Here is a 15,782-nt window from a genome sequence, read left to right as displayed (position 1 = left end):
ATGTAATAGAAAATTCAGTTTACCTGTAACATTAAGACAACTGTTTTCACTACATTCCACTGTGATTTTCTGCCATCCACTATCACAGTAAATCCTCTAGCCTTACACTTCTCACTGAAATAAAAACAAATAAAATATAAGTGTTAAAAACCAGTTTCAGATGATAATTTAAAGAGAACTACATTTAAAAAATAAAGCAAAACGTAGCTTTAAAGCTTCTTGAACACAGTGGGAATCAATATGACTTGATATGAGTTTCAATAGATTCATTTCCTTTGCAATGTCATTTTTGTTTTACCAAGAAAATGATTTTTCTACTTCAGCTTAAATTTAATAATTTAATAATTCACTAACTAAAAATGTCAGGACAGGAAGAAAATCCAGTATTTCAAGCAAAAGCCAAAGAATTAAAATTTTAACTTTAATTATCTTCATTTGTAAAATGGGAGCCTTATATTAAACAGGGAAGTCAGGAAATATAATAAATACTCACAATTATATACCTTCTCAGAAGTATAATTTTAATGTGGCATAAAAACAGGCAAGAAATGAAGAGAATGTGCAAGAATTCCATATTACACAGTATTAAATATGTAATGGATTGGAACCAATCTATCTTTGTACTTCAAGATAATTTAGTGATAGTAACATCAGTTCATATGCTAGAAAAAGTTCTTATGCTATAATGAAGAAATGGTAAATTTATAAAGTTAAATGAGAAAGAATTCCAAAGAAAACAAATCTTGCTAATATATCAAACAACTACTAAACATCTACATGCCAAGAAAAGGACAAGAGTTTCAAAATATAAGAAAAACTATAGTAAAAATGAAAAAAAAAATGTGCTGTTATTCTACCTGTCATGCTTTCTCAGATGTTTTGGAGAAAAAAATTAGTAGCATGTATTTTTCTGAAAAACTGTAAAGGGAATAAATAGTTTAACTTTTTGAGTCCCCTATGATTCTTTCATATTCACCTTTTATTACTTCTTTTATGCCTTGTGCTTGAATGCCAATTTTTCTATTCAAGCTCTGGCCTTTTAATAAGAATGCTTGAAAATCCTCTATTTCATCAAGTATCCTCTGAAGGGCTTTTTTAATTTCCTCTTAAGGATTATACTCAGTTTTGCTGGGTAGGTTATTCTTGGTTGTAATCCTAGCTTCTTTGTCTTTATATTCATATTCTAATCATCATATTCTCAGCCTTCCAATCTTTTCAAATAAAAGCTGCTAATCCTGACTGTGGCTCCATGTTACTTGAATTGATTGTTTCTGGCTATGGTCAATATTTTCTTCTTGACATAGAAGCTCTGGATTTGGCTGTAATATTCCTGGAAGTTTTCATTCTGGGATCTTTTTCAGGACGTAATCAGTAGATTACTCAATTTCTACTTTACTCTCTGCATCTAAGCTATCATGACACTTTTCCAGGGTTTTCTTGAAATATGATGTCAATAGGCTTTTTGATCAAGGCCTTCAGGAAGTATAAAAATTCTTATATTACCTCTCATCAAAATATTTTCCAGGTCAGTTGTTGTTCTGATATGGTATTTCACATTTTCTCCCCACCCCCTTTCATTCTTTTGATGCTGTTTCACTGTTTCTTGATGTTTCATGGAGTCACTAGCTTCCACTTGCATTTTTTTTGTTGTTTTTTAGGGTTTTTTTTTGGCAAGACAAATGGGGTTAAGTGGCTTGCCCAAGGCCACACAGCTAGGTAATTATCAAGTGTCTGAGACCGGATTTGAACCCAGGTACTCCTGACTCCAGAGCCGGTGCTTTATCCACTGTGCCACCTAGCCACCCCAAGGAGTATTTTTCTTAAGTGAATTTTTGTTGTTTTTAACCATCAGGACAATTGTTTTTAAAGTTATTTTCTACATTAGTTTTTAGGCATCTTTTACCAAACTGTTAATTCTCTTTTTTGTAATTTTTTTCCATTACTTCATTTCTTTTCCCAATTTTTCCTTTATCATTCTTTATTTCCTTTTTAAGTCTTCCTGGATTTTGGGGGGGAGGCTTGGGTTCAATTAGTATTTTTCTTTGAAATTTGGGTGAGAGGCAGCTGAGTAGTACAGTGGATAGAGAACTGGTCCTGGAGTCAGGAGAACCTGAGTTCAATCCAACCGCAGACACTTAAAAATGTGTGACCTTGGGCAAGTCACTTAACCCCACTGACTTAAAAAAAATTTTTAAAAAGAGATTGGAGGTATTTTCATATTTTCATCTACTGAGATTATATCTTGGTATTCTCTGCTACAATAGTAGCTTTTTATGGTAAAGTTTTTTTCTTTTGTTTCTTCATTCTTTCCTGTTCATTTCTTGACTTTGAACTTTATGTTAAGATTATTGGCTCTCTCACTTGGGAATGCTGCTAGTTTCAGATATAGTTCTAGGTGTTGCCAGAGTGATGGCAAGCCTTGATGAAGTATGGTCAAGACTCTACTGATCACCACTGACCCCAGGAAGGGTTCTGCTCCCCTGTAGCTACATCTCTAATGCTCCTCTTGTCCCTGGAATTGTCACAAGATCCCATGTTCCATTATGACAGGCCACAAGCACTCCTCTCTACCCTGGAAGTGCATATTATGCTCAACAGAGTTAACAATCAGTGCCAGCTGCTGCTGGAAAGAATGCCAGCAGGAAAGGATGAGTGGTCCAACCTCCTTACATGTCTAGTCTGAGAACTCCAAAGCTGCTGCTGCTGTCACAGCTCACATGACTCTTAAGCTAATCTCAACCTCAGTGCCACAGACCCTTCCTGCCAACCTCCTAAAATGACCTAGGTCAGAAAAATACCTAACCCCAGTCTTTTGTTGATTCTTCTGATCCAAAATTTAATTTGTGAAGCTAAAATTATTTGGAAAGGAATTTTGGAAGAGGTCAGCTGGATCATTGCTTGTACACTATGATCTTGACTCCACCCCTGGAATTTGTTTTAAACTGTTTTAATAATATTCTCTGATTCCATAATTTGTGTCAAACATTCTTTTTTTCTCAAGGAATATACATTTTTTTAAAAGCTTACAGTTCTTTCATTATACACAACTATTTGATTGGTTACAGACTTAGAGAAAAAGCATTCATCCTGTTGACAGGTGTCCACCTCATCATCACAATGCAAGGAAAAAAAAGGGGGGAGGAGAAAAAAAAAGATAAAATCTTAGATTACAAATCTCTTCAAGTATCACAAAATATGTAACAAATACAGTCAGAAAATAAAGGCCATTTTCTCATGATGCCTACAGATATGCCAAAGGGGTTGCTCACCCAAAGCAAGCACAACAGTAAGCCCCTGCCCTCTTGAGTGGCAAAGAGTAGTGGTGGTAGAGAAACTCCACATAGGTAAAGATAGCTAAAAAAGCTGCAAACATATTCTTTTTTAATTAATATTTTATTTGTTTTCCAGTTATATACAATAATAGTTTCTAACCATCATTTTCTATAAGACTTTGAATTTTACAATCTTTCCTCCACGCTCTCTTCCCACTCCCATCCCCCCCACAGAAGGCAGTCTGGTAATCTTTACAATGTTACCATGCTATATATATACACTGATCGAAATTAAATGTGATAGGAGAGAAATCACATCCCTGAGAAGACAAAATATTAAAGACAGCAAAATTATGTAGTACATAATACACTTTTTTTTAATAAAAAAAATTATTTGGGTACAGACAGTATTCATGGTCACAAATGCTCTAAAATTGTCCCTGATTATTGCATTGATGGAATGAGCAAGTCCAAAAAGATTGATCATCACTCCCATGTTGCCATTAGGATGGACAATGTTCTTCTAGTTATGCTCATCTCACTCAGCGTCCATTCGTGCAAATCCTTCCAGGCTTCTCTGAATTCCCATCCCTCCTGGTTTCTAATAAAACAATAGTGTTCCATCACATACATATACCACAATTGTTCAGTCATTTCCCAACTGATGGACATTCACTTGGTTTCCAATTCTTTCCTACCACAAACAGGGCTGCTATAAATATTTTTATACAAGTGATGTTTTTTATCCTTTTGCATGATTTCTTCAAGGTAAAGAAGCAGTAGTGGTATTGCTGGATCAAAGGGTATGCACATTTTTGTTACCCTTTGTGCATAATTCTAGACTGCTCTCCAGAAAGGTTGGATGAGTTCATAGCTCCATCAATAATGTATTAGTGTCCCAGATGTCCCACATCCCTTCCAACACTGTACATTGTCCTTTCTGGTCATATTAGCCAATTTGATAAGTGTGAGATGGTGCATCAGAGCCACTTTAATTTGCATTTCTCTAATCAGTAATGATTTAGAGGAATTTTTTGTATAACTATGGATAGCTTTGATTTCCCCATCTGTAAATTGCCTTTGCATATCCTTTGACCATTTGTCAATTGGGGAATGGCTTGTTTTTATAAATTTAACTCAGTTCTCGTTCTCTCTCTCTCTCTCTCTCTCTCTCTCTCTCTCTCTCTCTCTCTCTATATATATATATATATATATGTTTAGAAATGAGTCCTTTGTCAGAAATACTAGTTGTAAAAACTGTTTCCCAAAATACTACACTTCTTTTAATCTTGGTTACAGTGGTTTTGTTTGTGTAAAACCTAGCTTGCTTATAATATTGTCTTTTATGTCTAAATCTTGTACCTAATTTTTGATCTTTTCTTGGTATAGGATGTGAGATGTTGGTCTAATCCAAGTTTCTGCCTTACTAACTTCCAATTTTCCCAACAGATTTTATCGAAGAGAGATTTTTTATTTTTTCATATTTCTCATTTATTTATTTAGTCTTATTTTGTATAAATAATTTTTTATACATTACTAAAATATTCTACATAACCCCCCAAAAAATATAGACCCACATGGGGGATAAAGTAAAGGGAGAGAATAAAATTAAAAGAAAAATAATAATAATTGTAGATATGGCCAGGTGGCGCAGCGGACGGAGCACCAGCCCTGGAGCCAGGAGCACCCAAGCCTAAATCCAGCCCCAGACATCCAACAATTACCCAGCTGTGTGACCCCATGCAAGCCACCCCAACCCCATTGCCCTGCAAAAACAAAAAAAGAGACCCAAAATAAAATAATAATAATAATAATAATAATAATAATAATAATAATAATAATAGTAATAGTAGGGGTGGCACAGAGAACTGGCCCTTGGGCCAGGAGCACCCGGGTCCAAATCCAGCCTCAGACACCCAACAATCACCTAGCTATGCAGCCCCAAGAAGGTTACCCAGCCCCATTTGCCCTGCAAGCCCCCCAAAATAATAACAATAATAAAATGGCGCTTCAGTCTATATTCCAACACCACCAGCTCTGTCGCGGGTGGATCATATTCTTTATGATAAATCCATCACAAAAGTTACTTCCATATTTTTCCACCGTTGCCATTGCTGATCGCAACTCCCTCCTTTCTTATTTCTCCACTACCATGTACTATATTTTCTCTCTCCTTTCACTCTGACTCTGCTGTAAGGTAGTTGAGTGGCACAGAAGACAGATACCCAGCCTTGGGGCCAAGAGGCCCCAAAGCCCACATACCACCCCTTAGGCCCAGCATCCATCCACCCCTATGGTCCCAGACAGACCATCCAATCCCAGCCCCTTACAAGAAATAAAAAAGAAAATATGTTATATCTGACCACTCTCCCCCCATGGGTCCATCCTCTCCTACATCACTCACACCCCCCCATCACCCCTCTTCTTACTCCAGATGCCTATACCCCATTGAGTATATACATATGCTGTTTCCTCTCTTAGCCACCTCTGATGAAAGTGAAGATTCCCTTATTCCCCCTTGTCTTCCCCCCTTCCATATCACTGCAATAGCTCATTGTAATAAAGAAAAATCTTATTATATGATATATCTTAGCCTATTCCTCCTCTTCTTTTTCTTTCTCCCATTACATTTCCCTTTTATCTTATTGACTCCATTTTTACACCACAGTATAGAAGAGTTTTTATCCCAGAAGCTGGGCTCTTTGGGTTTATCAAACAGCAGGTTACTATAATTGTTTCCTGCTGTCTCTTTTGCAGCTAATCTATTCCACTGATCCATCACTCTATTTCTTAGCCAATACCAAGCAGTTTTGATGACTAATGTTTTATAGTGTAATTTTAGGTCTGGTAAAGTGTAAGCCACCTTTTTCTGTACTTTTTTTTTCCATTAAATCCCTGGATATTCGTGACTTTTTCTCCATATGAATTTAGTTACCATTTCTTCTAGCTCATTAAAAGTACTTTTTGGAAGTTTGATTGGTGAGACACTAAATAAGTAGATTAATTTAGGTAGAATTGTCATTTTTTATTGAATTAGCTTGGCCAATCCATGAGCCGTTGATATTTTCCCAGTTATTTAAATCTGATTTTGTTTTAAAGAGTGTTTTAAAGAAGTTTTCGGAGTTTCTGAGTCTGTCATAGCAGGTAAACTTCCAAGTATTTTATATTGTCTGAAGTTACTTTAAAAGGAATTTCTCTTCCTAGCTCTTGCAGTTGTATCTTGCTATTAATATAGAGAAATGTGAGGCTTTATGAAGGTTTATTTTACATCCTGCAACTTAGCTAAAGTTGCTAATTGTTTCCAGTAGTTTTTTAGATTTTTTTTAGGATTCTCTAGGTATACCATCATGTTATCTGCAAAGAGTGTAAGTTTGGTTCTTCCTTCTCAATTCTAATTCCTTTCATTTCTTTTTCTTCTCTTGTTGCTAAAAACTAACATTTCTAATATTGAATAGTAGTTGTGATAACAAGCATCCTTGTTTCACTCCTGATCTTATTGGGAATGCTTCTAACTTATCCCCATTGCATATAATGCTTGTTGATTGTTTCAGATAGACACTGCTAATCATTCTAAGGACAATCCATTTATTCCTATGCTCTCTAGTTTTTAGTAGGAATGGTTGTTGTATTTTGTCAAGGCATCTATTGAGATATTCATGATTTCTGTAGGATTTTTGACTACTGATATAGGCAATTATACTAACAATTTTCCTAATATTGAACCAAGTCTGCATTCCTGGGACAAATCCTGCTTGATCAGGGTGTATTATCTGGTGATAACTTGCTGTAATTGCTTTGCTAAAATGTTTATTTAACATTTTTGTATCCATATTCATTAGGCAAATTGGTCTATGATTTTCTTTCTCTGTTTTGACTCTTCCTGTTTAGCTACCAACACCATAATGGTGTCATAGAAGGAGTTAGGCAGAGTTCCATCTTCACCTATTTTTTCAAAGAGTTGATAAAGAATTGAGACCAATTGTTCCTTATGTTTTTTTAGGGTTGTTTTTTTTCTTTGCAAGGCAAATGGGGTTAAGTGGCTTGCCCAAAGCCACACAGCTAGATAATTATTAAATGTCTGAAACCGCATTTGAACTCAGTTACTCCTGACTCCAGGGCTGGTGGTCTATCCACTGCGCCACCTAGCTGACCCTGTTCCTTAAATTCTTAACAGAATTCATTTGTAAATCCATCCGGCCCTAGAGATTTTTTTTTCTTAGAGAGTTCAATGATAGCTTGTTGAATTTCTTCTGAGATAGGGTTATTTAGGTATTTAATTTCCTCTTCATTTAACCTGAGCAACTTCTATTTTCGCAAATATTCATCCATTTCACTTAGATTATCAAATTTAGTGGTATATGGTTGGGCAAAATAACTCCAAATTTTTACTTTAATTTCCCCATTGGTGCGAGTTCACTTTTTTCATTTATGATTCTAGTAATTTGGTTTTCTTCTTTCTCTTTTTAATCAAATTAAGCAAAGGTGTATCAATTTTACTGATTTTTTTTCTAAAACCAACTCTTGGTTTTATAGTTTTTGTGCAATTGCCATGTACTGCAGAAAAAAAAAAAGTATATTCCTTTCTATCCCCATTCAGTCTTCTCCAAAGGTCTATCATTTCTGGGTTTTCTAACATTCTATTTAACCTCTTTAACTTCCTTCTTATTTTAGGGTTAGATTTATCTAAATTGGAGAGAGGAAGGTTGAGATTTCCCACCAGCAGAATTTTGCTGTCTATGTCTTCCTGTAACTCATGCAGCTTTTCCTCTAAGAATTTGGATGTTACACCACTTGGTGCATATATATATATATATTTAATATTGAAATTTCTTCATTGTCTACGGTACCTTTTTTAGAGGATCTAGTTTCCTTCCTTATCTCCTTAAATGAGATCTATATAGCAGCTGCTTTGTCTGAGATAAGGATTGCTACCCCTGCCTTTTTTCCACTTCAACTGAAGTAAAATATATTCTGCTCCAACCTTTTACCTTTACTCTATATGTATTTCTCTGCTTCAAATGAGTTTCTTGTAAGCAGCATACTGTAGGATTCTGGTTTTTAATCCACTCTGCTTTCACTTATGTTTTATGGGAGAGTTCATCCCACTCACATTCAAAGTTATAATTACTAACTCTTTATTGCCCTCTATGTTATCTTCCCTCTGTTTGCATTTCCCCCCTTTTTTTTACTTTATCCATATATTCCCTAGTATTTTACTTCTGAATACCACCTCCTTCGGTGTGTTTGCCCCCTTATATCCACCACTCTCCCCTATCTTTCTCCTTTTCCTTTGCCCCTTCTTCCTTCCCTTCCTTCTGTTAGTTCCCCTATTCCCCCCCTACCCCTTTCCCCTTTTAATATTTGAAAGGTTAATAAGTTTCTTAACTTAACTGAGAGAGTATGTGTGTTAATCCTCCTTTGAGCCAAATATGATCAGAAAAAGATTCAAGAGGTTTCACCTCCTCCCTTCTTCTACTCTTTTGCAATAAGTCCTTTGTACCTCTTCATGTAATGTGATTTACCCCATCCAATCTCCTCCATCCTCCCGTCTCTTTACTGCCCCCCCCCCTTTTTAAGGAGATACTGTTTTTAAGTCATTCTGAGTCACAGACAAGTTATGAGTGTCCATTACTTCTGGCTAAGTATAACCTCTCTAACAGAGTAACAATTCTCAAGAATTAGGAGAATCTTTCTCCCAGGTGGGGACAAAGCCAATTTCATCTTATTGGACAGCAATTTTTTTCTTTTCCCTTTTTTACCTTTCATGTGTCTCTTGAGTCTCCTGTTTGAAGTCCAAATTTTCTATTTAGTTCTGGTCTTTTCATAAGGAAAAGTTGGAAGCCTTCTATTTCATTAACTATCCTTCTTTTCGCCTAGAAGAAAAGGCTCCATTTTGCAGGATAATGAATTCTTGGCTGCACTCCAAGCTCCCTTGCTTTCCGTAGTATCATATTCTAGGCCCTTCGATCCCTTAATGTTGATGGCAGTCAGGACCTGTATAATCATTACAGTAGCCTTTTGGTATCTAAATTTGTTTCTTTCTGCCTGCTTGAAGAATTTTCTTTTATCTGATAGTTCTGAAATTTGAGCATAATATTTCTTGATGTTCTCATTTTCGGATCCCTTTCAGAAGGGGACTAATGTCTTCTTTCAATAACTATTTTGCCCTCTAGTTCCATGATATCAGGGCAATTTTCTTTCAAAAGATCTTTAAATATTGAGTACAGACTTTTTTTTTATCCTCAATGTGATCAGGAAGCCCAATGATTTTTAACTCATGAAGTCATTAGTTTCCACAGATTCCATTCTTTTTTTTTTAGAAAAGAATTTTCTTCATTTACCTTTTACAATTCCTCCTTTTCCAAGAGGTCAATTCTATTTCTGAAGGAGCTTTCCATTTGCCCAATTGTGGTTTTGAGAGAATTATTTTCTTATTGTGAGATGTTAATTTTCTCTTGTAAAGGTGATAAGTTTCTCTTGGGTTTATTTTTCCAATTGGTTTTTAAACTCCTTCCTGATCTCTTCTAAGAAGTCTTTCTGGACTGGAGACCAACTTCTCCTCAGAAGTTCTAGCTCTCTCTGAGTTAGGATCTTTCTCTTCAAGGTAGAGTTCAATGGACCCCCCCCTTTCATTGTCCTTTCTTCATTTTCCTAGGATCTTGCATTGGAGGAGGGGCTGGTTCACAGACCTTTGGTTTTGAAAACCCTAGAGGCTTGCTGACTGGGTTTGATAACTTCAAGTGGGCCGCCCACTAGAGGGTGCTAGAGGCTTTCTCTGAAGTGTCTATAACCTTGATTTGTTGCCCACCTCCCTGGGGGGAGCAGCAGCAGGGTCTGAGTTATCCTTGAACAATGTGTGCTGGGCCCTCAGGCTATGTAGTTAATCTTATTTACTCAGTACCCAGAGAGATCTGCTGGGGGGGGGGGGGGGGGTGTTGTTGTTACTGTGTTTGTTCTGAGAAGATTCCCTTTACAGAACCTTGGCCCAGGTCTTCCAGGCCAGCAGAGCTGACTGGATTGATGTCTAGCTATACTGGAGGTCTCCCACCTGCTGTGCTGAACTCTCCCTCCAATGCTGGAGCTCTCCTGCCTGATACAAAGCCAAAAGCTTCCACGGCCGTTCTGAGGTTAGTCCAGGTCTCATCCCACTGCCTCTGTACTGCCTCTCTGCTGCCTCTCTGCTCTCTGTTCCCAGGTCATCCATGTTTCTCTGAGACAGACCTTGTTGGTAGATGTTTTTCTCCTTTGTTCTTCGCTGGACTTTGTGCATTTGAATTTTGTTAAGAAGCTTATTTCATATTAGTTCTGAGGGAAAGCTAGGAGATCTAAGCACAGTGCCTGACCTCTCTCCACCATCTTGGCTAGAAGTCCTACAAACATATTATTTTGAGCTGCTTATAAAATTTTTCAATTATATTTTATTATCTTTTCATTCTCTAAATCTCTGTTACTTTCTCTCCAAATCCCTAGTTCCCTATAACCAACTCATTACAGGAAAAATGGGAATTCAGAAGGTCAGTCACAGGAGTCCTGGAAACTACATAGAAGTAGATAAATATGAACCAGTCCTCTGACCAATCTACAGTCTATTGCTTTTCCTATTCACCATTTCACCCATACATTTTAAAAAGGAGCAAGAAAATCAATATTTTTCTGATTCCAAAGTAGACTTCAGTACTTTGCAATTTTCATATTCTCATTTGTATTATAATTATTTGTGTGAATATTTATTTCCTTTATCAGACTGTAAACTTCTGAAGGGTACAATTTTTTATTTTTTTAGTTTTTAGTTTTTAGTTTTTGCAAGGCAAATGGGGTTATGTGGCTTGCCCAAGGCCACACAGCTAGGTATTATTAAGTGTCTGAGGCCGGATCTGAACTCAGGTACTCCTGACTCCAGGGCAGGTGTTCTATCCACTGTGCCACCTAGCTGTCCCTTAAGGGTACTATTTTTATCTTATTTTATTTTTTTATCACCAGCTTCCATAGTAGTACCTTATTCATGCTTACTAAACTGAATTGGACTGAATTAAATATAGGGAAGAGTACAGGAAATACTCCTCAATTCTAAATCTACTCACCTAGCCTGGACCCTTTGCATGTGATTTATGACTTCATCACTCAAATGAAAATGTTTTCTTTAAAATTATTAGTGATTTCTTATATGCTAAATCTAAAATTCTTTTCTCAATTCTCATCCTTTTTTAAATCTCTCTAGCATTAGACATTTTTGAACTTCCCTTTCTCTTTGATATTCATGACACTGTTCTTTCCTCATTCTCCTCTGACATAAACAACCATGCCTACTCAGTCTCTTTTGCTGAATTATAATCCATCACTTCCCTCCCCTTGACTGTGGGTGTGCCTTAAGGCTCTATCCTATACCCATTTTTCATTTCTGTTTAAACTCACTGTTGATGAATTCATCAGCTCACAAGTATTTATCACTTTTATGAAGATTACTTCTAGATTCATATATCCAGACCTAGTCTCTTATAAACACCAGTACCGCATCATCAATAGACATTTCACACTAGATGTGCTTCCTATATGCCTTTCAAATTCAACATATCAAAAAAAATTAAAATTAAATATCCTTTCCTCAAAACCCATTCCTCTTTTGAGCTACTTTGATCAGACTTGGTCACCCCAAATCTTAAGCTCAGTATCATCCTTACTTTTCACTTTCCCTCACCCCATATCAATTTTCAAGTCTTATCAAATCCTCCCCTGCAAATATCTCTCCCCATGCATTCCCTCCTCTTCATTTAAACAACTACCAACTAGATCAGACCCACATCACCTTGACAAAGAAGCATTGCAGTTAAATCCTTGGTTTTCCTGCCTCAAATATCTCTCCTCCCTAATCTAGCCTCCATTCATCTGCTAAAGTAACAATCCTAAAGCACAGATTTGACTATGTCACTTTCTAGCTCCAATGGCTTATAATTACCTCTAGAATGAAATAAGAAATCCTCTGGCATTTAAAGTCCTTTAGAAACAGGCTCTAGTTATCTTTCCAGTCTTACTCTACATTACTCACCTTTACATAATGTATGATTCAACCAAATTGGCATTTTTCATATTCCTCATACATCTTAACCCATCTTAGCTTTTGCTCAGACTAGCTTCTATTCTATACCCAGAATGCAAATCCCTCTTTGCTTCTATGGCTCAGAATCTCTAGTTTCTTTATCAAAGCCAGTCCAAAGTCTTCCCTAATCTTCCAATTTGCCAATCATGTTTCTCACTCAAAAAAATTATCTTTTTTCTGTATGTGTGTGTACATGTGTGCTATGTATGTACATGTGCATTATGTGTAAAAACATGTGAGTGTTAAATTATGTTTATGCATGTATATATATGTACATATATATACATGCATGTGTATATATATGTATATATACATACATATATATACATATATACATACACACACACACACACACACACACATATAATGTTAGCATGCAAGCTCCCTGAGGCTAGGGATTGTTTGTTTTCGATCTAGCACAATACTTAGTACACAATTAATCTTACTCATTACTTATATACTAAGGAAGTTTTATCATAAATTACATCAAGGAAATTCTCAGCTCCCAGAAGCTTCACTTTCTAAAATTTCCAGTTTCTTAAGAGAGAATTCTTTAAAAGTATTATTACCTTTTTAGTGTCAACAACAATAACATACTCTGAATACAAACAACTTTTTTAAAAAAATTATACAGGGCGGCTAGGTGGCGCAGTGGATAAAGCACCGGCCCTGGAGTCAGGAGTACCTGGGTTCAAATCCGGTCTCGGACACTTAATAATTACCTAGCTGTGTGGCCTTGGGCAAGCCACTTAACCCCATTGCCTAGCAAAAACCTAAAAAAAAAAAATTATACAAAATAATTTCCTCATAACATCAAGAACATTACTGCAATATACTAAATGAAGCAGCTAATTTCTTATATATCTTAACTGAAATTTAACAGAAAGATATAAGGAATTTAGTCCTTGTGACTAAATCCCCATGTATAGCAAATAATCCTTTTATAATATATATATATATATATATATTTTAGGTTTTTTGCTAGGCAAATGGGGTTAAGTGGCTTGCCCAAGGCCACAAAGCTAGGTAATTATTAAGTGTCCGAGACCGGATTTGAACCCAGGTACTACTGACTCCAGGGCCGGTGCTTTATCCACTGCGCCACCTATCCTCCCCTATAATATAAATTTAACACAATTCCTAATTGATCTGTATTATAAGTTGACTTTTATTACAGTTTTTCCAAACTTTTAAATTATCAAAACACATTTTGTCCTACTAAGAGAACAGGTAAAGTCCTGGGTCTATACTTCAAAAAATAAACTTATTTTATAAAGAAGTAAATAAATAAACTAAAATTGCAAAAAATGACACCTTTGGAGTCACCTTGGAATGCTGAGAAGATAGTCCAAAGTAACACTCAATTCATCCATATTTGTCTGTTCAAGGCATAATGGAATGGTCAGAATGAGGCCACTTCGTCTGTCCTTCCCTCCTAGAAAAGAAAAATTTTTTATTTTTAGTTTAATCAACACTATAGCACTATATGAATAAATCACATCTAGAAATAAGGAAAGCAATAACATTTTTCAACCTTGTAATCATCTATGGTAGGTTTTTCCCTCCTTTTGGGGGGGGCAATGGGTATGGATATGGAAATTCCATATGGATATAAGAACTCCATCCTTCATACAGAGCAACAACTAATTAGAGTTGATTAAATCGCTACAAAATAAAGCAATTTACCTATATTGAAAAAATGTTAGAGGCAGGACTTGAACCCACATCTTCCTGCTTTCATGACTGATCCTCCATCTATTATAACTTACTGCTTTTCTTGGCAGTTTGGAAAAGGTTAAAAGATTTAAATTCCTTTCTACAGACATAACAAAAATGAGTCAACAAGTGAAAGTACCAAAATGAAAACCAACTAAATCCATTATGCAGTCATGTGGAAAAGAACTAGCAAAACTGTTACATAAAAGAAATTAAGAAATCAGGAACTATTCTATTTTGTCTTTGAATGCTGTTTCTAGCAGTCTTGCATACTATAGATATTTAGTCATTGTTTTTTCAATTCAACAAATATTTATCATGTACCAATTATTTATAAGACAGACTAAGAGTTTACAATCTACCAAAGGTATACATATACATAAGTAAATAAATGCAAAGTATAAACAAAGTAATTCAAAGTAATGTTAAGGTGAGAATGGTGATAACTTGGGGAGGGGCATTAAAAAAAAGGATTCATATAAGAAGTTAATGGAGTATTTTGAGTAAGCTAGGGATTCTATGAAGAAAGGAATGCATTCAAGAAGTAGGCAAACCAATTCTGGCAAGGAAGCGGACATAATGTAACCCAAAGAGAACAAGGAAATGAAAGGGGAGAAGGAGTGGGAAACTGTTAAATGCTTCAAACACACTAGATTATGGATTTTTAAAAAAAGCTATCCTAGCCTCATTCTCTCCCTTATCTGCCACAAATCAGTTCTTCTTTCTTTTCCTCCAGTTACTGGTCGATTCTTTCCTCTCTCTGGACAGACCTTCCAAATCTCTCTGCAGTTCTGAAGTAATGCTGCATTTTATACAAGTAACTCAATACATGACCTCAACTTCACTCATATGATTTATAACAGATTCAGGAAGGTTGTAAGACTTTGTTCTCAGCTAGTTCTAATTGACTGATTCAATCAAGTATTTTTACCTAAGGAAAGTAAGAGTTCCCTCTTTCACTGTAAAAACAAAGATTTAAGTAACCTACTTCTCTAAATTCTGTTGGATTTTTTTGGTTTACTTCAGATTCATATGTGAATTCAGAGCAGAAAACATGCTACCTGCAACCAATGTACCATCTACCCAAAATCATATCCATTTTATCCATCTATAATCACCAAAACTTATTACTTAGAATAAGATTCATGTAGTAAAAAATTAGAAACAACATTTAATAACTATTTAAGTGGTTCACTCAAAACTAATACATTATTTCAATTCTTGGGGAAGCTATATGGCACAGTGGATAGTGCTGAGCCTAGAGCTAGCAACATACATTTTTCTGAATTCAAATCTAGTCTCAGATATTTAACTAACTTTATGTCCCTGGGCAAAATCATTTAACACTTTTTGCCTCAGTTCCTCATATGCAAAATGAACTGGAGAAAGAAATGGAAAAACATTTCAGCAAATTTATCAAGAAAATCCCAAATGGGATCATGCTGAAAAATAAGTGAACAACTCATTCATTTCTTAAAGAATTTAAAAAGAAACTATAAAATTTTAAGTAAAATTTCTTTATCACTGCACTATGGATTATGTTATTCTCTGCTGGGTTTTCATGAAAGGCCCTCTTTGGCCTATCTATTCAAACAGATATATTCAGAAAAGCATATGAAGAATATATATATTGCTTTTTCAATATGCATTTAAACAGATACCCTACAGAGTTTTTCTATCAACATGTATCTAAGACAGAA

At 35.7% G+C, this 15,782-nt stretch overlaps 1 protein-coding gene across 19 annotated transcripts in view; it reads right to left on the bottom strand.

Annotated features, from left to right (window-relative positions):
• The window catches only part of SESTD1 (SEC14 and spectrin domain containing 1), a 141,735-nt gene that overhangs the window by 64,778 nt on the left and 61,175 nt on the right, over positions 1 to 15,782 (bottom strand). For 15 of the 19 annotated variants that reach the window (XM_074215598.1, XM_074215599.1, XM_074215594.1 and 12 more), the window contains one exon: positions 24 to 114. In XM_074215598.1, coding sequence (XP_074071699.1) covers positions 24 to 114 — 91 coding nt within the window. Of the gene's footprint in view, positions 1 to 23; positions 115 to 13,680; positions 15,727 to 15,782 lie in introns of those variants that run through there. The other 4 variants (XM_074215583.1, XM_074215584.1, XR_012474242.1 and 1 more) reach the window with 3 other exon arrangements.

The sequence above is a fragment of the Macrotis lagotis genome, chromosome 1 (assembly GCF_037893015.1).
Source record: "Macrotis lagotis isolate mMagLag1 chromosome 1, bilby.v1.9.chrom.fasta, whole genome shotgun sequence".
NCBI classification, from domain to species: Eukaryota; Metazoa; Chordata; class Mammalia; order Peramelemorphia; family Peramelidae; genus Macrotis; species Macrotis lagotis.
The sequence above is the reverse complement of the archived record's forward strand: the minus strand, read 5'-3'. Positions and strand labels throughout refer to the sequence as shown.